Source organism: Mus musculus, chromosome 2 (genome assembly GCF_000001635.26).
Source record: "Mus musculus strain C57BL/6J chromosome 2, GRCm38.p6 C57BL/6J".
Taxonomy (NCBI): Eukaryota; Metazoa; Chordata; class Mammalia; order Rodentia; family Muridae; genus Mus; species Mus musculus.
Genome location: NC_000068.7, coordinates 65,473,949 through 65,494,856, shown reverse-complemented (window position 1 = coordinate 65,494,856; position 20,908 = coordinate 65,473,949). Strand labels below are relative to the sequence as shown.

The following is a 20,908-nucleotide window of genomic DNA, read 5'->3' as shown; positions in this document are numbered from 1 at the left end:
TGTTTTTTGCCTGTAGGTGCTTAATCAACAGAAAGTAATGGGTTGGGTGTGTAGCTCAAGGGTAGGATTCTTAGCATGCATGACGTCCTTTAGTACCCAACACCACACCCAAAAGCAACTTAATATCGTATGATAATGTTGGAACATCATGAGAAATGGGTAAGTTCGTTTAATTATAACTTTCCATGGGAAATCACAACTTGAGCGATTAACATGTTCATTTTCTTGATAACTTGAAAGCCTGATTTAATATGCAATCCTAAACAAAAGAGATACTATTTAACACATTTTTTCCCTCACTAGTTATTTGTTTTAGAAAACTCAATGAACTATATTTTAATGGTGGTATGCCATCACTGTGAAAAATTTACATAGTCTTTATTCACATTTAAGTGTTTTATTTACCATTTTGTTTACTAGGAAGGGTCAAGCCATACTGATATTTTTCCTATTAAAGATGAGCAAACCTATGACATTTTCTATATTACCTTAAAAATACTGAAGAGTAACATTTGATGATTATAGTGGATCTACAGATGGGAAATTTTCCCTCTTATGAGTAGTTGATCGAATGAAAAGAGAAAATTTTCATATGCTATGATTTGAGCTCATTTGGGTCTAATGACAATAGCTTAGTGGCATTACTTCAATATTTTATTATTATTTATTTATGGCCTTTGGATGTAACAGCTGGAGGTTAATCTAGCACAGATGGTGTTATAAAAGATCTCTAGCTGGAGGGAATACCATCAACACCCTAGGAATCAGACCAATGATGTTTGATTCTATGGATTCTCTTGGAGCTTTTGAAAACCAGTTACACCAAGATAATTTGCTCTAGAAATCCTTATTAGAAGTTTATGGCATCACAACTCACAGTGGTCCCATTCTTTTCATATTTTAGAATATGTTTTAAAACTAAAAAACATATAAACAAAATGAGGTAGCAATGTTTATTTTCACAGTTGCACACTAATTGTGCATAGCACATCTAATTCACGTTGCTCATCCTAGTAGCTAAGACTCAATTCTGGCTTTATTTTCTATCACCTGGCGTAGAATTGACTTACAAAGGAACCCTAGAGGACTAGCAGGCATTCACTGATTACTTTGTCCAATTCGGTCAAAGACAGTCTTTATCAAGTGGTTCCCAACAAACTCATAAAGTCATTAAAACTCTATTTAATTGATCTTACAGGCCGGTGTTAAATTCTTAGGCATTTAAGAATGGGAAGGGAGGTTAAATGACAGAAAATTGCAATAGGCCTCATATTTGGGTCACATCGTTAAAAAGTGGAAAGATACTGTTCTCCAAAGGAGAGCCAGGGTTGATAATGAGCTCCTGTTACTCAGGCGAGTGGAGAGCAGGAGACAGGGCAAAGGATGTGCCGGTGTGTCTGGAAGCTCCAGACTGCAGCCTTGCAGAGTAACTCAGAGCTTGGAATTGTCTGCATGGTCACGAAGGAGTGCTCTGAAACAGAAGCAACTAGAAAGGGGTATCCTAGGAACATCTGTTATTAAAGAGTAAAGGACGTTAGACTGAGAGATAATGGAGATTAACTTACACACTGTTATAGCAATGAGATGGTGAAATTCTGGGCCAAAATAATAGAGAACCAAGAGTAATTGGCAATTTAACAGACCTCAAGAATCTGAGGAATCAGAAAGTGGCAATTCCACTGTCTGATAAGGGCTTCTGAGGAAGGTCACCAGGTTTGTATGGAAAGAATTCGATTTGAGCTTTAAGTTTTGCACATCATATCCATAGATTCTGCATACCAGGGTTCAGTCTAACTCTGATCAAAAAGATCACAGAAAAACCATGTCTACTGAATAGATACATACTGTTTTCTTATTGTTCCCTAAAAGAATGAAGGGTAATAATTATTTACATTGTATTTTGTACTATAGATAGTCTAGATATGAGAGTATTGTGTAGGTTAATGCATGTACTACAAATAGTAGGCCAGTTTATACACAGGACTTGTGCATCTGTTGGTTTGGATTTTTGCAGAGTCCTAAACTGACCCCCTATGGATAACAAGGGATGGTTGGGTTGAAGGTAACAGTGTTGGTCAGAGTCGGAGTTCAGAGCAAAAATTAGACCAAATAATGGAAGACTTAAAATTATCTGGGTCCCTGAAAATAGGAGAGGTCAAAATATAATTATAAGGCAAAAATAGGGTAAAGCCAAGGACAGAATTGTCTGACTAGTGTAAGGTCAAGAAAAGACAGAAAAGCCAAAGCTAAATAAAGGAACTTCTATTGCATTAATAACAGAGAGTGATGACAGTGGGCTGGTGAAGAATACCTCCATGTGTTTCTGTTGAAAAAAAAATGCTTTTAATATATTTGAAAGCCACCTTAAGATCCACAGATATTTCTTTTGAATGGCTTAAACATCATACACTTGGAATATTAAAATGTAATTCATCATTCATTGTCAATTTTTGGAAAACATTTGTTTCCCCAACAAAAATTTATTATTGGGCAATTTCTATAATTCTATACCCTTTCAGTCCAATTTTGAGTAGATAAGGTCCAATTACATTAATGACATTTTTAATATATAAATGTTAGTAGGAACATCATACACACACACTTGGTTAGGTTTTGAAATGCTCATAAAAAGCAATATTAAATATTGCTTTGCTGCGGAGCTAGTGAGATGCCCCAGAGATTCAAAGCACCTGCTGCTCTTGCAGAAGACCTAGGCTTGTTTCCCAGCATCCACGTGATAGGTAGCATCTGTCTGTAACTCCAGTTACAAGGGATTTGACACCGCTCTGGACTCCAAAGGCACTGCATGGTTCACATCTATAAGTACAGGAAAAACACTCAGATGCAGAATATAATTTTTTTAATTATATTGTTATGAAGATTGGTGGTAGGGAAGTGAGAGAGGATCTGAGGTAAGGGAAGGAATAGGGTCAAAGTTCAATGTATTACATTCTCAAAGAATAATCAAAACATTATTATGTATGTTTCTCAATATCACGTTCTGCTTCATAAATGATAAATTTTTCATTTATTCAACATTAAGTTTATGTGGATGACATATTTAAGTTAGTACCACAAAAACCTATCCAAAAGCAACAGGAAAATTCTCATATATGCTCAGAAACATCACATAACATAGAACTTTAAAAAATAATAGCAAATATTGGTATACTCTAACATTACAGGACAGATTTAGCTAAATTCCACCTAAGTATACTTCACATATGCACCACCTTGCACAGGCACACACACACACACACACACGTGATACTTTCATTTGTTTTTTGCTAGTTTCTGGACCACAGCTGAAGTAAAGCATTGAGTTCTACTTTGGAGAGCATGTGATAGCCCTTGGTTTTGCTCACAGAGTAAGCAACCAGTAGGCTGAACACAACAGAGTTTTATTACATTTATCCTTAAAACTAAAAAAAATTCTAAATTGCATACATTTTCTTCCTTTACATTAGGTAGTAAACCAATCAGCTTAGATGGTTTGAAAACCTGAACTACTCAAGTATTTCCACTCATTTCTGTAATAAAATATGACTAGCAACCGATGCCAGGGATAAACAATTCCTGATACAGGTATAAACTCTAGTATTTTATGCATTATCTAATGTGTATTTCATAAATGCCTTCATTATGTGTGTATGTATATACCACTTATATAAACAGGCTGATATGGAAACAAACTCAAAGCTTTGCATGAAAGAATTGAAGACACGAATTTCAAAATACTTATATTTCTAATTTAGGGAAACTCGAATTTCTGCAAATAGTGAAGCATTCTCTAATGTACCATTCTGGTTTTTATGGTTTCAATGTTCACATAATCATAACTATAGATCTTTCTAATTTAATGTTTAAAGGATTACTGACTTATCTTCCCAAAGGAAAGATTTAGGAGAAATGCTTTCAATGACCATGTTCTTAGCTGAATTCCAAATTCAATCTAGCAATAGCCTACCATGACCTTCACTTCTGACCATTCTTACTTCTCACAGGGTGAGACCAAGCTGGCGCCATCAAGAATGCCACTCTGGTGTCTTTTAAGCAGCCACAGGCTCGAGCCACCACTTTTACCCAGGTTACCCAAGCAAGTTGTGCTAATACAGTCACGTCCTAAATGAATTTTGACTGGCCTGCATGCTCTGCAGCTACATTCCTTCCCCTGCCGTGGCAAGGAAGTGCGAGGCTGGCCCAGCTGTTCTCTGCTGAAGCGTGTGACACATCACAGCATGGTCAGGCGACATGGGCAGTCCCAACATCATGTTTAATTCTGCTGATGGGCTTTCCACTTTAGTCTTTTAGTTTTCAAAACAGAAATAATTGCATGCCCGATGAGATTTACCACAATATAAATTTTAAACATACCAGCAATTCGATATAATCAGAGACTTATGAGAGCATGCACATTTTTAATTTCTGTTTTTATTTCATTAAAATAAGACCACAGCTTTTTTTTTGTTATTGATGATTCAGCCCTTATATGTAAACTGTGCCACCAAAATAAGCTTCAAGAGATTTGTGTGTATGTGCGTGTGTGTGTGTGTGTGTGTGTGTGTGTGTGTGTGTGTGTGTGTGTAAGAGAGAGAGGGAGATAATACTGCCATTTTTAAGTCATTATATTCAGATCAATGAATATCACTTTCTAATGAAAAATTCCCGTGCTCCAGATGGAAATGTTTGCTTTCATGCTTTCAGAAAGGCTCTGTTAAAAGCAACAGGAGAGTAGTGAGATCTTGATAAAGCCAGATATTTGTCTGAATGTGCATCTGAGCACCAGGTATCTTTGAAGAGTTTGGAAAATTTTTTTCAGTCAAGTGTCTGATAGAAACACGGTGGTCATCCTAAAGCAAAGCAAAGGAAGGCTCCATGCTGTAAGCATGTCCCATGTGACACACAAGGCACACTAAATCATTGCTCTAACATACTTGTTTGTTTTTTGTTTGATGTTAATCGTTTTTGACTTGGTGTTTTCCCTGTGTACATTAATCTTACCCTAAATGTTCTACCTTAGACTGAGTGTGCAAAAAAAATGACACTTGGAACATTTATGGGTTTTGATGGTTGGTTATAGCTTTCTGAGGAGCAGAGTCATCTCCTGCAAATACTGTGATAGTCTGGGTTAGCTGAGTCTTTACTCTGTAGACTTGACTGTCTCCTGTTGGTGGTGTTGCTTACTGATTTCTGCCAAAGTGAAAGTTTTAGAGGGAAAACTAACCAGAAATCAAACATTGCTAAATGTTGGACTTTTGATGGGCTAAAATCTACTTTAAGCTTACAATTGTCTGTGAGTTTAATTTATACATCCATTCTCCTATGGAAGCATTGAGACTTAATTGTTGAGTCCTACCAATACAAAAGTATTTTTTAATGAAAAGTGGAAAAACACTGTTGCTGTTGATTTAGCTGAACAGAATGAGTGTTGGGAAGTTGTAGGTCTCATCATGTTCCTTGCAGGAAGACTCATTTCTGAAGCTTTTGTGAAAAATTTTAAAGAACAGGCATTTGACTGAGTTCTTGAGCCTCCAGCCTACTGGAAAAAGCACTGTGTTGTTTTCAGACATTGATAAACGATGGAAAATGACTTTAGCTTTTGATTTCTTGACTTGTCTTTCAAATAACATTTCAAGAGGCAGAGATGGGTATGTAAATAGCCACTTTAACCCATCTCCATCTTTAAAAAACTGTCTTGGTGTTCTTCTGTGGAGGAAACCCCAATTATGTCTGGTTCTGATGGAAATGTTTATCTCCCGTTTCAGGATAAGTGGTCTTTCTCTCCTGCTTTCTTAATGCCCTTTGCCTTACTCTTCACCTACAATGTAATTACTTTCCATTTACATACCATGCTTTTATGAATATGGCTATTTTTACATAAAAGGAGCACTGAGGGTATTGCACATTTAACATATGTCAAGGAGAAACCAGATGGTGGCAGTTTATATTTTTTAACCACTCAGTAAGTGGTTGGAAAGTGAGTTATTGGTTTTAGTCACTTCTTGCCTTGGACAAGCAACAAATGGCCTCAGTATATGGCTGTTTGTTGTTCATATAAAATGTTTTAAACCAGGATATGAATTTTCATATCCAAGTTATCTCACCAAGGTCCTAAAAAGACTTTCTTTGTCTACCTGTGTGACAAAATCGAGAATTCTTGAGAGTAATGGCTCGATTTTTGAGGCAATCTGTAATGGCTGAATCTTTTATTTTGTCTCTTGAACCATACAGCAGTTTGTAAGAGTCAAACAATGTGAGCACTGATTGAAAAAACGAATGAAATGTGAGCGCATTTCAGTGGAAGTAGGCCAGTTGCTAACATTCTCTTCCATCTCTGAAAGTTAAATTCTATTATTTAATTGGACAAAACTTCAAGAGCACTATTCAGAGGACGGGCTCTATCAGGTCACGTGATCTGGGGAGGAAAACGGTCCTCTTGGCCTGTTTGGTTGCTAATTCTGTCCTTCCTCTTTTGAGATAACCCATTCCTCTGGGTGAGTGGTAGTTGTAGTTGACCTGGAAAGCATAGTAATCAAGTACCATGTTTGAGAGCATGGTTCTTGGATCAGTGAGCGCTTCCACAGCACTGCGCCAGGCTTCTGCTATAGCCAGGCATGTTTTCTGCGGCTGAGTTCGGCCTGGAGAATGTTGCATCTTAAATCCTGCTTCCAGCGTGCATTCATAGAGCCTGAATCATCATCCTTTTGTAGACTCAGTAGTCTCTACAAGGGATGGAAGACTCTAACTTTTAAGGGCCATGTAATATTGAACAGGTTAAGGAGAAAATAGTACAAGGAAGCAAGACTGAACTTGTACTATGTGGAGGACTTCTGCTGTTATGCCTACATTTCCAGATATGTTTATTTGTTCTAACTACCTTGGAACAAGTATTAACTTTGGCTACTTAGTGTATTTATGTAATTTAATATGGTAAATTTCATTTCTGGTTTCTTTGCTCTTTTGATATCATTGTAGTATCACAACTCTGGCAATATAAATGAAAGTAAGTTTTTCCTTTGTATATATATATCATCAGTCACTGCTTTTAAATAAGTCATATGCTTTTCAATTAATCTGATAGTCGTTTTGGCATAGTGATAAGAATTTTACCCTTTGTTAGAGTATGAATTTCATAATGTTTAGTAAGTAGTCATTTATAACAATGTATAGAATTAGTATAAACTGTTCTTATACCAATGTCTAGAATGTAAGTGCTTATTTTTCTAGAAAGTAAAATAGTGATTTGAAAATGCAGATATGAATTTCTTCATGTGCTCAGTGACTCGAGAATACCAGGTAGTATATTGAACAGTTTATGTCACTTAATCTGAACTCAACTCATGGGTTCATTTACTAATGTAAGTAAAATGGCTACCTTTGATGTCTTCACATAGTTTAAACAAGATTTTCGTAGTTTCACAGAATAAAATATTTTCTATGACCAAAATATGGCCCGAGGGTTTCAAACAGTGTTGTGCCCTTGCTCACCACAGAAGGACTAGAGCTCTGGCTCGTGGAAGCTCACTCTAAACCCTCAGAGAGTAGAAGCCTCCTGTAAAACACTTATGAGACAGAAACTAGTATACCATCTTTCAGTTTTTGGTTCATGAAAGTCCTAAGGACTTATAAGAAGCCCTCTGTACATTCTTTGGGAAACTTTCCAGGGCTGAAGCTAAAAATGCTTAATAACCAGGAAATCTCTTGGATGGCTACAAAACAGCTCTCAATATAAGCAGGTTCTGCTCTTTAGACAAGACTAGAAAGAAGACAAGATCCTTTCCCCACATATTTTTAAGACATGCTGAATATCAGAGCACTGGGCATATGGGGGGGGGGGTAGAAAAGTTTTCTCCCTAAGATACATAGCATTATCTCCAGAGCCAACTGGATATGGGCATTATGATATACAAATGTATTAGCTATAGCTGTACATGTATCATTTTAAGTCAACACATTAGCAAAATTACATCTAGTAGTCCACACTGGGCAAGCTAGTCATCCAGGTTAGTAGCTAGTATTAATTGTACTATGTTAAATAAATTATAGTATGTTAAATAAGTGTCTGTATTTAAGTATAAGACATCAGTGTAGCATTGATAAGATAAATTTGATTGAACACTAAACGTAATGCCATTGGTTAATGGGAAGTGAAGGGTAAGTATATTTTTAAAAAATATTCACATGAGAAAGCATACATGCATATATATTTATATAATAGTAATAGCATTCCCCCCTCAATATTCTTTATTGAATGCCTGGTATTATAGAAAAATATTTGGAAGTATATGTTTCTAATATTCATTGAAAACATTTTCTAATATTGCTAGACTTTATTCAAATCAATGTATTCACATAATTTATCAAAAAGTAGAGATAAAGTGATCTAAACATTGTAATTCTCATCTATTCACTCTTCATAAAAGCAACATGAAGATTATATCTATTCCCTACTTGCTTATATAATTGACATTTTCATACATAATATGTATGTGTACTGTGTACTTGGTATGTATGTGCAAGTATATGTTTGTAGACATATACATGTATATCTGTTCACTCTTCTATATAAAAACATGCACACACATGTATAGATGAGCATATTTGGCCAAAGGCAAAAGTGTAGCAAGCTAAATGAACCATGACATTTAACTGAGGCAGTCATGTAAGACAGAATTTATGGAGAAGGTAGATCATGACCATGCTCAAAAGACATTATTGAGCATAGCTGGCCAAGAGGGTGACGATGCATATGAGCCTCTTTTATGACTCATCTCTGAATACTTTTGTTTCTTATCAGTGCTCTTTATGCAGTGGCATGATTGTGCCCACTCATCAAAAGCCATAGCATTCACCCCACCAGCCACTGGTGAAGCTGAGTGCTGGTTCCAATTACCCAGTATGCCCTGAGTTACAACAGAAGCTGCTATCACTATACTCAGTCGCAGCTTTCCTGGGCTTTTCCTTCTTTAAGAATAGAAGTATCCTGGCTGAGAGAACCCAAAAAGCTTGGGAGGAGAAAGTCTGTTTCAGCTTCCCACATTTCCCAACGTAAAGGGATTTGAGGTAAAAATTTGTGTTGTATGACAATTCTAAGACCCATCAACTCAAAATGATCAAATAGCTCCACTCTCCAGCATCTATTCACTAGAAGGGATGATATATTAAACATATATTAATACATATTACTTTTATATTTTATTAAATATTTAGTCTGGCATAGTTAACTCAAAATAAAAACACAAGAAGCAATCACTATCCTAAAATTACTCTTTGATTTTAGTTCACGTTTCAAAAATATTAAGAACATATCGGCCTTGAGATTTAAGATAAGTCAGGAATTACGAGCCAGATTCCTCCGAATAGAACTTCTGTTTAGGGAAGCATTTAGGTCCATTTAGATTAGTATATTCACTCTTTCCAAAAGCCAGAACAGTGTGACCCAGACACTGGGCTGCTGAAATCAGTGGAGCTTTGAAGCCATTGGTCTGTCTGTGAGATGTTCTTCCACCTAAAAGCTTTACATTCCCTAAGCCTTGCTGCCTGTCATGTTTTTTGCCTCAGTTTCCATAAAACACTGCACATCTGTGGTATGTTCCCACATGACCCTAGAAAATTTATCAGATATTTATCCTGGCAACATTAAGGTGGCTATTCTTGCCGTGGACCGTGTCACAATGATTTATTTAAAGGAAAACTTCGCAGCCTGCTCATGCGTTGCACTCGGAATAAGCTCCTAATAAAGATTCCAGACAATGTCATTTATGGAGAAATTTCCATTTCATTTAGAATTCTTTGCAAGGGTTGAATTCATTTATGATGTTCAAAAAAGAATGAGAGGGGGTGATCCATCATTTTCTTCTAGTAAAGTAAGGAGAAAATTATGTAAGCTAGAGAAAAATATAGCTCAAAGCTGAGCCATAATGAGTGTGATTGATGTTAACCTGTAGCCCTGCCTTGCTAAAATTACAGAAACACGGACAGTACTTAGAAGCAACTGATGGTGTTCCTGGCCCTCTGAAAAATTCCATCTGAAGGGGTGGAAGTTGTGATCTGATTTGATGCATTTAATTAAAATAATTAGTAGATGAGAGCATCCTGAACTTTATGAGACCCTTCTTGATGTGGCTGTAGCATTCGTAGTTGTTTGCACATGGCCTTCATGTGCAAATGAAGATTCTAAAGTAAGGTTGTCTGTCTTTCCAGGTATCCACACTAACTCCTGTCCTTCTGTCTAAAGAGTAGACCTTGCTCATGTTTCTTGTGTATCACCACCAGTAGAATTAAAGGTGTCACTTTTAGTGCCATTTTTTCCCACACATATGACAGAGTGTTTCCTGATCACTTGAGTAAAGGAGGAGAGTCACATCTTTGACATGGGCTTTGTTTCCAGAAATTAAATGCAACCAGCTCTTCTGAAGGAAGCACAGTTGACGTTGCTCCGCCCCGAGAAGGTGAACAAGCTGAAATTGAACCTGAGGAGGACCTTAAGCCAGAAGCTTGCTTTACTGAAGGTAAAGAAATTAACTTGCTGAAATGCTTCATCCCTACAGAATCTGAATAAGCCTCATTTAAAAGACACATATAAAAAAAATGGCAAGGGCATGTTTATTTTGTTTGCCCTGTTCCATCCACTCTATATGTCTTAAGTTGCTTCAGATCTTAAAAATTCCAGATTAGACTACAGACGAGCCTGTGTCTGGACCAATGAGAAAGTATGCTAAGCGCATATGTTGTTTTTGTTGTTTCTTCTGTTTTTCTCTGGTTGTCCTTATCCTCCAGACTGTAATAGCATTTGAAATGCACATCATTCTGGACTGTCACACCATTGACATGACAGTCCCTTCAAAATGCACAGGAGTCGGGTAACTGGACTTATACAAGCTACAGTAATTATACTCACTCCTCCTAGTTCCAAATTTGTCTAATTTGTGCTCTGACCAGAGCTGTTTGGAAATGATGTTGTGTTATAGAGTGTTGGCACGCTGCCATGTGGTTCTCCTTGTGGCGAGCTCATCTCGTAATAAAGATTTATTGATTTGTTGCGATGGGGTTTGATGCGACAAGTAGTAGCTGAGAGAGAGCAACAGATTGGACAGAAATTGGAAATCATAAGTTGTCTAGGAGGCAGAGAAGAAGAGAGCAGAATAAGAGGCACGGACTGCAACATGAGTCATAGGTGTGACTAAGAAAAGAAGCAAGGCTAAATATAAATTAGCTTGAGAAGACTGACAGTGGCTGACACCTAGGGAGGCAGTGGGGTTTTCTATGCTTGAAAAGAAGGGAGTGAGTACCCAGGGTCACATGGGAATATGCATAAACAACTTGAATATCTGGCTTTGCTCCCAAACCAGTGTGATGAAATAGGACTCTATTTTCCTCAGTAGCCTCAAGGCAAAGTGATTCTAACCTGTATTGAAAAATATAAACCATTTTTTTTTACTCAAACAAATGTATGGAAATTCCATAAATTCTAAATCTATAAATTTAAGTATGATTCATTATATAGGAGAGTGTTGAAACAAAACTGGTCAGGAAAGCAGCCAGCTACCTATAAAATGAGCTAGAGTTGGGGTAAGGAAGAAGTAAAAATGTTATTTTTTTTCATATTAATGATCAAAGTCTATTTCCCTAATTTATTTTATTAATATTGCCTTTTTAGGATGCATTAAAAAATTTCCCTTCTGCCAAGTAAGTACGGAAGAAGGTAAAGGAAAAATCTGGTGGAATCTTAGGAAGACCTGCTATAGCATTGTGGAACACAACTGGTTTGAGACGTTCATTGTGTTCATGATTCTCCTCAGTAGTGGTGCTTTGGTAAGTGATTGTGCATTGGCACGAACCAAGCTCTGCTGAGGTAGCCAACTCCCTGGTGATACTACAAGTGCCCACTCAGTTTAGAAATCAAAACAATAGGTGTATCTGTGTCATGCAGAGCTGAGAACTCTGTAAAATTGTGTTCAAAACAAGTCAGAACCATGAAACTGACAGAAGGGATTTCACATCTGCTGTTTGCCCACCAGATGTTTTGCTCGCTGATCTACCATTTGCAGACACATTGCCCTGGCTCTGGTAGCATCCCAGCCAAATGTCGGCCAATCTGCCTTAATAACTGTATTTATGGATTATCTGTGAATCTTGCTTTCTTTACGTACAATGAAATTATCCTTTAATAATAAGTGATGGAATCACAGAAGATATTGTTGGAAGAAGCAAGTTCTATCTCTTATGAACTAGATGTCTTTAGTTCATCTTCCATGAATGGAAGCATGCTTTTGGCAGTGATTGAGGTAGCTGCTTTTGGGTGAGAAGTAAAGATAACAACATATATAAAATCAATATAGATGCCAACATTCCTGTGCCAATATTCCCTAGCTAGCTTTGGTCTTTAGCTTCTGCCTGATGGAAAAATATTTGAGTGATTTAAGCCAATACTCCTTTAAGTGTTTCTTGGTTCTCATATGACACTAGAAATATTTGTAAATGTTTTGGGAAGGCAGATCATTAAAGTAAATAAAGTTTTCTTGATTCACAGGCCTTTGAAGATATATACATTGAGCAACGGAAGACCATCAAAACCATGCTGGAGTATGCTGACAAAGTCTTCACTTACATCTTCATCCTGGAAATGCTCCTCAAATGGGTGGCCTATGGATTTCAAACCTATTTCACCAATGCCTGGTGCTGGTTGGACTTCTTGATTGTTGATGTGAGTATAAGAGGTGATTTCTAGGAATTGATAAGAATGAGTTTTCATATACTCCTGTGATTGAGACCTTAGCACCGAGCACCTTTATTCATTCGTGCTGATGTAACAATGGAGATTAAAATAAAACAATGAAACAAACAACAGCAACAAAGCCTGCAGTAAAGTCCACAGGAACTCCTAGCTCTCATGCAACCTGGAAAGGATAAAACATTTGAAATGTAAATGAAGAAAATATCCAATCCCCCCCCCCCCCCAAAAAAAAGAAAAGAAAAGAAAAATCAAGAGGGCAATATGCAGAATGCAGAGGGAAAGGGGACAAAGAAGAAGCTGCAGAGAGAGCAGAAGGAGGAGGCAGGCTCCTCCTTACCATGGGACAGACCAGGTCTTTTCTTAATAGCAAAGCAGGCTTAGTCTTAGTAATGAGAACAAAGCTTTCTTCTTACAGATTTGGTTTTAATACATTTAGCAATAAAAGAGTAGAAGGTTTTTCTTTCTCTATGCAATAAAGATTGGAGCTCATTTTTCAAAAGAAAAGAAGAGAAAAAAAGGAAAGGAAAGGAAAGGAAAGGAAAGGAAAGGAAAGGAAAGGAAAGGAAAGGAAAAAAGAAAAAAAGAGGAAGTGTCCCAAATGTAGAAGTGGTAAGAGAAAACCCACAGAGGCAGCTCTGTACCACAGGCAGACATTTGAGGTTTTATCACACGTAAACAAGCCTATTTGCTGATGGAGTAGATCTAAGCACGTAGCTTATTAACTGATCATTTAAAAATCTTCAGGAGAGTCAGTCATGATTGATTGGGGGCCAGGAATTTTGAGAATTTTCACTTTAAGTCCCAAGTAAATTACTTGTGAGTAAATAATAATAATTGACTTGTTTTCTGTATTCCTTCAGTCACATGTCTGTAGAGACAATAACATACTTCTCTATTTTATAATAAGTAGTTGGGAATCCTTATAGCTAGTGAGATATCTACCAAGGCAAAGAATAAGACAAAGGTCTGCTTGGCCTGACCTGAGGCGAGTGGAAAGAGGAGAATTGGGAACATGGGATCTGTCTGGCTTTGGGACTATTTTGTCTTTTTAATCTAAATAATAGAGACACCTAGGGATATAACGGTCAGCTGGTGCCCTGTAGTCTAAGATGTCTCGCTGTACAAGGCCACACAGTCTCCCAAAAGAAACAAGGCTCCCCATGCCCTGCCTTCTGGGCAATCAAAAAGCACTCCACTTTCAGCTGTAACATTTGAATATGAAGCAGCGATGCTGTATATGCTTGTCCACTCATTTCAGCCTAGGTCCGTCCAACTACCACTGCCCTTCTCACCTACATTTACTTGTTGTTCTACCGCCAAAATGTGTTCACCTGAGTTCACCACCAGTCTGCTAAATTTCATTCAATACCCCATAAATGACTTCCAATCTTCATGCATAATAGAGATTACTCGAAGGTGGTCCTGAAAAAGCTCTTCATAAAGGACAGTTGAATGTTCTGCAGTCTGAGCTGGAATGGATCTTTAAAGATGGCCTTCAGCCGGGCGTGGTGGCGCATGCCTTTAATCCTAGCACTTGGGAGGCAGAGGCAGGCTGATTTCTGAGTTCGAGGCCAGCCTGGTCTACAGAGTGAGTTCCAGGACAGCCAGGGCTACACAGAGAAACCCTGTCTCGAAAAACCTAAAAAAAAAAAAAAACAAAAAACAAAAAACAAAGATGGCCTTCACTGTAATCTAGATATTTGGAAACTGAAGTTTAAATAATTTTTTTGACATAACTACTAATCACAAAGTTGAAACTTGTTTGCAAATTCCTTGATTTTAAACTAGACTGCCTTTTTTTCCCTTCTGTAGTCTCTGTCTAACTGCTCATATTTTATTTTAGTTATGTATGACAACAATTTACTAGTGAGGTAACCTCAAAAGCTTTACATATATATTATATTTATATAATATATAATACATGTATTATATTTTAATTATGTTAAATAAATATTGATATTTTCTAGTGAATAATATTTAAAGAAGCATCCAATTATGCCAAAATTATTTGTCTTTTAGTGAGTAACAAAATTACCAGACTGCTACTGATTAGGGGCAAGTTGTTTTATATTAGATTTTCAGCTTCTAACCCCAAACAAGATCTGAAATATATAAATTCATGTTAGCAGATGATAACAAGTTAACTTCAAAGAACTGGATCGACTGAGTTAAGTTACAGTATACACTAGATTGATATCATTTTTCAAAGTACAAAATATATCTTTTTATTTTCCATTATTTTTCTTTTTATGAGTACCTTGGTAGCATATATGTCTGTGTACCACATGCATGCCAGGTACCAACCCAGTCCAGAAAAAGAAACCAGATCCACTGGAACTAGAGTTAGAGATGGTTATAAGCTATCATGTAGATGCTAGGCATCGACCCCAGCTCCTCTGGAAGAGTAGTTACTGCTCTTAAACTCTGAGCCATATCTCCAAACTCTCAATAAAATACCTTAAAAGCAAATTGCTGACCCTGCACCAAACTGCCACAGAAAGATAGGACTTACAACAAGGAATATTTCATATCTTTGAAAAATTAATTCTATATTTGAGAAATGTAGCTATATTTTTTTAAATGTCACTTCTTTCACATCATACTAAATGTGACCACAGTGGTCTTTTTAACCTCCTAAAATGAACCCATTTACTCTCTAACTCTATATGAAAACCTTATAGGAGACACAAAGTATTGTAGTCAAAGGAGCTAAGTGGAGACAGGCACATTTCTAGCAGAGACTGTACTCTGAGGGATGGGAAGCACAGTAAATAAGCTTCGATTATTAAAACAACTAAATCTAAAGGTAGGATCACTGCTGTGTAATAACAAAGAGTCATAGGACAGGATGTGACTCCGGGTTGGAGGCAGGAAATCATTGTCAGCCACTGTCTAAGTAGGTGTCCCTAAGAGGTGGTCAGGGAGAGGCAACTTTCATTCAGAGAATGGACGGAAGAAGGAGTCACGTGGTTCTAACCTTTGACTCTAATGTGAAGAGGAGAAGTAGAAATGGAATAAACAGGGAAGAAAATTGTTCTGCTAGCCTGGGATGAAACATGGGAGGGGGGTTGTATGTGGAAACTGAGTCGGACATGGACCAAAAGCCTCACCAGTAATTATATATGCATGACATGTAATTATATGTGCAGAACATGGTGACAATTTATGATACATAATTATGAGAGGAAGACTTGGGGAGTTAAGTCATGCAGAGGTGTAGCTAATGTTTTTTAAATGATGATATTTGGAGGAAGGAAGCTAAATAATGGAAGTGGGAAGATAGATAAGGAATTTGCTTTAGTCATCCAGGAAAGATTTTTGTCTTAGAGCAAGGTCATGATTTGTTGATGAGCAGTGTACATGGAATGGAGAAACAGAGTGGACCGAGCATGGGTATTCTTCTACCTTAAACACAAGAGTATCAGACAGAACCAGCAACTGTGCTGCAGACTATCGGGAAACAAGTTTGGCACAGTGGGTAGAGGAGAGGAGGAGGTGCATTTATCAGGCAGTCAGGAGTAGATGGTTAATTTTATCCAAGTCTTGTGCTCAAGAGAGAAGCCAGAACCCCATGTGTGAATTTAGGGGCTACCAGGCTAGAGATGCTTTTTAAATCTACAAACATGCTTTAACTCCTAGGCAGAGAATAAAAATTAATAAGGAGTAAAGTCTGAACTTTAACATTAAGAAGTTGGGCAAAAGACAGCAACAAATAAACAAATAAATAAACAAACAAGCAAAACAGAATATGTTCTGAATGAAGAGGTCCACAGCATGTATGATGATTCAACTTAGCATCAAGAAGGTCATCCAAACCCGTGTCTCTGTCTACCGCAATATTGTACTAGACAGATCACCTTTTCCATTTGTGTAACTTTTTCTTATCAAAATGACACCATCCTCATAAATTGCATAATATGATGTAATATTTCCAGAACTATAGAAACTATTTTTACCAATGCTGGTCGACTAAATACATGGCCTAATTAATATTTACTTGACATTTTTTGAGAACAACCAGAATCCATATGGTCCTTGTGAGGTTTTATACAAGCACAGCACCATCCATCAGCAAACGCATCCTCATCACTTATAATTATAGACATCATAAACAGTCGTAATCATTCTCACAGTCAAATCGACACTTCAAATCCAGGCTTGCACTTGATTAAAGATGATATATCCATTAACAAAGACACTGAGATTTGTTTTTTTAGCATAAATAACATGCAGTGTGATTTGGTTGTAATCACCTTAAAGGAGTAAAGACATAAATATGGTGAGACCACATGTTTCAAAATACGCAGTTTGAAACAAACAAAAATAGTGCTTAGAATGTTTATGATAAAAATGCTTGTGGAAGCCATGACTTGTAAATACCACCTAGTAGTCTACCGTGATGTGTCTACCACACTGGACTTACCCAGAGATGAGCTTTTAGGTCATCTTAGTACCAGAAACAAAACTGCAATGATCAGATTGCTTGCATTTCCATAACTTCAGAGCCTTGGGATTTTTCTAATCATGACCAACAAATATGCTATAAAAGCCTAAAAGTAAAGAAGAAAATAAGTTCAAATGTCCTGTGGTATAGACCTTCCCCCTCTCCAAATTGTTACTGGTGGTGATCTGTGTGTGTGAGGACGTGAGTGGGGATGTTCTCAAGTTAAAAGAGCAAACTGAGGCTTCCACCCAGTGTTTCCCAGTTCATGCCACCAGTAATGGAATGACCAAAAAACCAAAGATAAAACAGAACAATAAATGGGGAGAAAATTTACTATAGGACACAGTACACACTTAAGAAGGGATTGTGGGTATATGAAGAAAAAGTTGCAAGGCTGGGGCTGTGCTTAACTAGCCCAGCACTGCTCAGCAGTGAGGCTCACATTCAATCAGAGGGAAGAGGAGGGAGCAATGGGTCACAGAGATTTGGAAAGCTCCTTTTGGCAAACTTTGATGGGAAGGAAATATCATTTAAGGGAAGGAGAAGGCCTGGAATTCTAGGAATGTGTTAGGATTTTCCCACAATAAGGTTACCCCTGTGTTGCCTTAAATTTGGGAGAGGAGAAACACAGACACAGTTCACCTTCCTTCCAGAGCACTAAGGGCAGAAAGCCCAACTTAATACTACTGAGTTTACTGGATTTTATTACAGAGCACAGGTAAGTGGCTTTTAACAAGCACACATACACCACAGCAAAGTCCCACCCATCATGAGTGGTGGCATCTTAGAAATTGTGGCAGTGTCTGCCTGAAACTAATCTTTGCTTTTCATATGACTGCCAAATCTCTTAGAGCTGAGGGAAGGAACAGAGAAACAATATTTGGAATCTCAGGTGAGAGTCTTCTGACCCTTCCTCTATCCTTCACTTAGGAAACCTCATTATCATTACTTAGATTTGTCCACTATTGCCATGGTTACCAGAGGCAAAGTTCAACACTACTGTGTTGTACCTAGAGGAAAAACCATTATACCAAACAAGTGTATATTTTTTCTGCCCTTATATATTTTCTGATAGCATAATATGAATGAAGGGAATAGATAGTTTTGCAAGGCTAGTGACATGAAGAATTTATTATAATGAAGCAAAGGACAGTGAGTTTCTAGGCTTCTAGATGGTCCCAGGTAGTTATTATGTTCATTTTCTCTAATTCAGCTATAAAATTCTAGAGTTCCATCAATCTTTAATAAGAACTCAGCTATCTTTTAAATTTTATTGTTATTTTTATTTCTCCTAATTGTCACAGGACAAATTGAGGAAACTCTTTCAGTCTCATTAATAATAATAATAAATAAATAAATAAAATAAAAACAAACTCAAAATAATGCTCAAGGACAAATCTAGTGCCGTCTCAGAGTAATAGAACAGGCCAGGCAACTGTAAACCCTGCAACCTTCTCAGAAAGGGGACATAAAGAAGAGGATGAGAGAAAGTCATGTCACTTGCAAGAAGCCACATGATAAAGGGGGCATGGGGAAGGCTTTACACAAACAATGAGATCTCCCAGAATGTCAGGGAAGGAAAGGAGAGGAGGAGAGGAGAGGAGAGGAGAGGAAAGGAAGTTATACTTTTTTTTTTTAATTGAGACTCAAAAAAGTAGACAGGCCACATAGCAGAGGAGCCACGTATCAGCCTGATAGAAGTTCTTCAAGTGGCTGAGTGGAGCAAAGGCTTCTGAGGGAGATGAATATACTATCTCACTACAGAATAATTACTCTTCTCAGCTCCTTGGTGTGGCTTTAGGTGAACCAGTCTTCATGAGAAGTAATCTCCCAGCCAGGTGATTGACAGGCCTTGCTGGACTAACTCTTAAGGGAAGAGACAATAGTATGTAATGTTCTAGTCTTTGGAGCATAATGTTAGGTCTCCACCCAGGACCAGAGGAATAGCCCATTCCTTGGACTAAGAGCAAATAGCTTTTCCTTAATGGGCTTCACCAAAGCCCTGCTGTCCACCCTGAATGGCCTCCAAAATCCCTGTAACATTCCCCTCTTCAAGACTGGAGTTCCTAACCATACCAGGGTATATACCTGAATCTCAAGGTTCACAGACTGCTTACATATCTTTCTACATTTGCTATTTTTCTGACCGAAACATAAAGGTTGGGCAGTTTTCCCTTTTTATTCAAAGTAGCATGGGAAAAGTTCCATGAGAAAAAAAGATTTTTTTCAATGAACTCACTTAAATGATGGGATGGGAAAGAGAGAGAGATGAAAAAAGAATTAAAATTAAACGTTTTAACATTAAAAAAAGGAGTGTCGGCCCTAAAATAACTTAGGAGATGGGCGAATATATATCATATATATATGTGTGTGTGTGTGTGTATACATATATATATACATATATATATGTATACACACACACATATATATATATAACTATATATTATATACCAATGTATATGAATATATACACGTATATGTATGTGTATACACACACACATATATATATATACATACATATATGTACATATATACACACACACACACATATATATGTATATGTATGTATGTGTATATATGTGTGTCTGTCTGGGCTGCAGTTTTAGTCACAGCTCCACAGGTGCCTTTATCCTCAGAGTGGATAAAGGCAAGAAATAATATTCAGCAATCACTTTTCTGTGTAGTTCCAGCCTATTTTCAAGCAGCCTTCTGGCTGCAGGTCCAGAGCCTTTTTGCATGTTCATTAAACTGCTTTCTCGCTCCCGTAGCTGTGTGGGTCTCTGTCACTTTTCCTTTAAACAGAAACTCATCATTTCTGGACTTTCTATGATCCAGCATGTTTTAAGATTAATCTGTCCATTTTCTCTTCTGTTCCCTTTCCTGTACTCTTCTGCCTTCCTTTTCTTTTGCAAATTTCATCCGAATAAGGAGCAGAAGTAAATATTCACTCAAAAGATAGGTTAACCTTTGAGTTTAGAAAGACTCTGCTTGTGTTATTGTTTAGGTAATGAGGGAGGCCAAGGTAGGAACTTAAGGCAGGAAGCTGGAGGCAGGAGCTGATGCAGATGCAGAGGCAGATGCAGAGGCAGGGGAAGATCACACTTTCTGTCTTGCAGCCTGCATTATAAGGTTTCTAAGGAGTGTTGTGTACCGGCTTGTGTTTGCCTGCTAACAGTTCTCCTGTCTATCCACCTGGGTCATCATTCTAGGACATTGCCACCTCACTGCCATATAGGGGGACCCTCTTTAAGTTAAGTCAAATGTGAAGCACACGGGTACTAACTATTAAAATTGTGACAATCTTAGAGATATTTGCATGAAAATAATTATTTTAAATCGCTTGATTAAACAAACCTACAACCAACCCCCCCCACACACACACACAATTTTAAAAACCCCTACTGTTTTCCTAAATAAAACAAATTCATTACAAATCCCCACAAGGTCAGCCAAGTTTTGAACTTTCATATTATAGAAATAAAAGGCTAAAGGACTGGCATGGACAGAGAGCTGTTTGCCACAGCAGGAAGAGCTGTGTTCTGAACTCCAACACTCACACAAAAAGTCAAGTGTTGTTACGTGCACCTATAAGCCTGATGCTGGAGAGGTAGAGACAAGAGAATCCTGAAACTCACTGGGTGGTCAATATAGCTGAAGCAGTGAGCTTCAACTTCAGTGTGACAGCCTGTCTCAATGAATAAGAGAGAGTGTGTGAGTGAGGAAAGTGT

At 37.5% G+C, this 20,908-nt stretch overlaps 1 protein-coding gene across 9 annotated transcripts in view; it reads left to right on the top strand.

Moving 5' to 3' along the window:
* Nucleotides 1-20,908, top strand: part of Scn3a (sodium channel, voltage-gated, type III, alpha) — a 110,474-nt gene that overhangs the window by 72,735 nt on the left and 16,831 nt on the right. For 8 of the 9 annotated variants that reach the window (NM_018732.3, NM_001355168.1, NM_001355171.1 and 5 more), the window contains exons 18-20: nucleotides 10,391-10,511; nucleotides 11,660-11,814; nucleotides 12,533-12,706. In NM_018732.3, coding sequence (NP_061202.3) covers nucleotides 10,391-10,511; nucleotides 11,660-11,814; nucleotides 12,533-12,706 — 450 coding nt within the window. The other variant, XM_006499031.4, reaches the window with a different exon arrangement.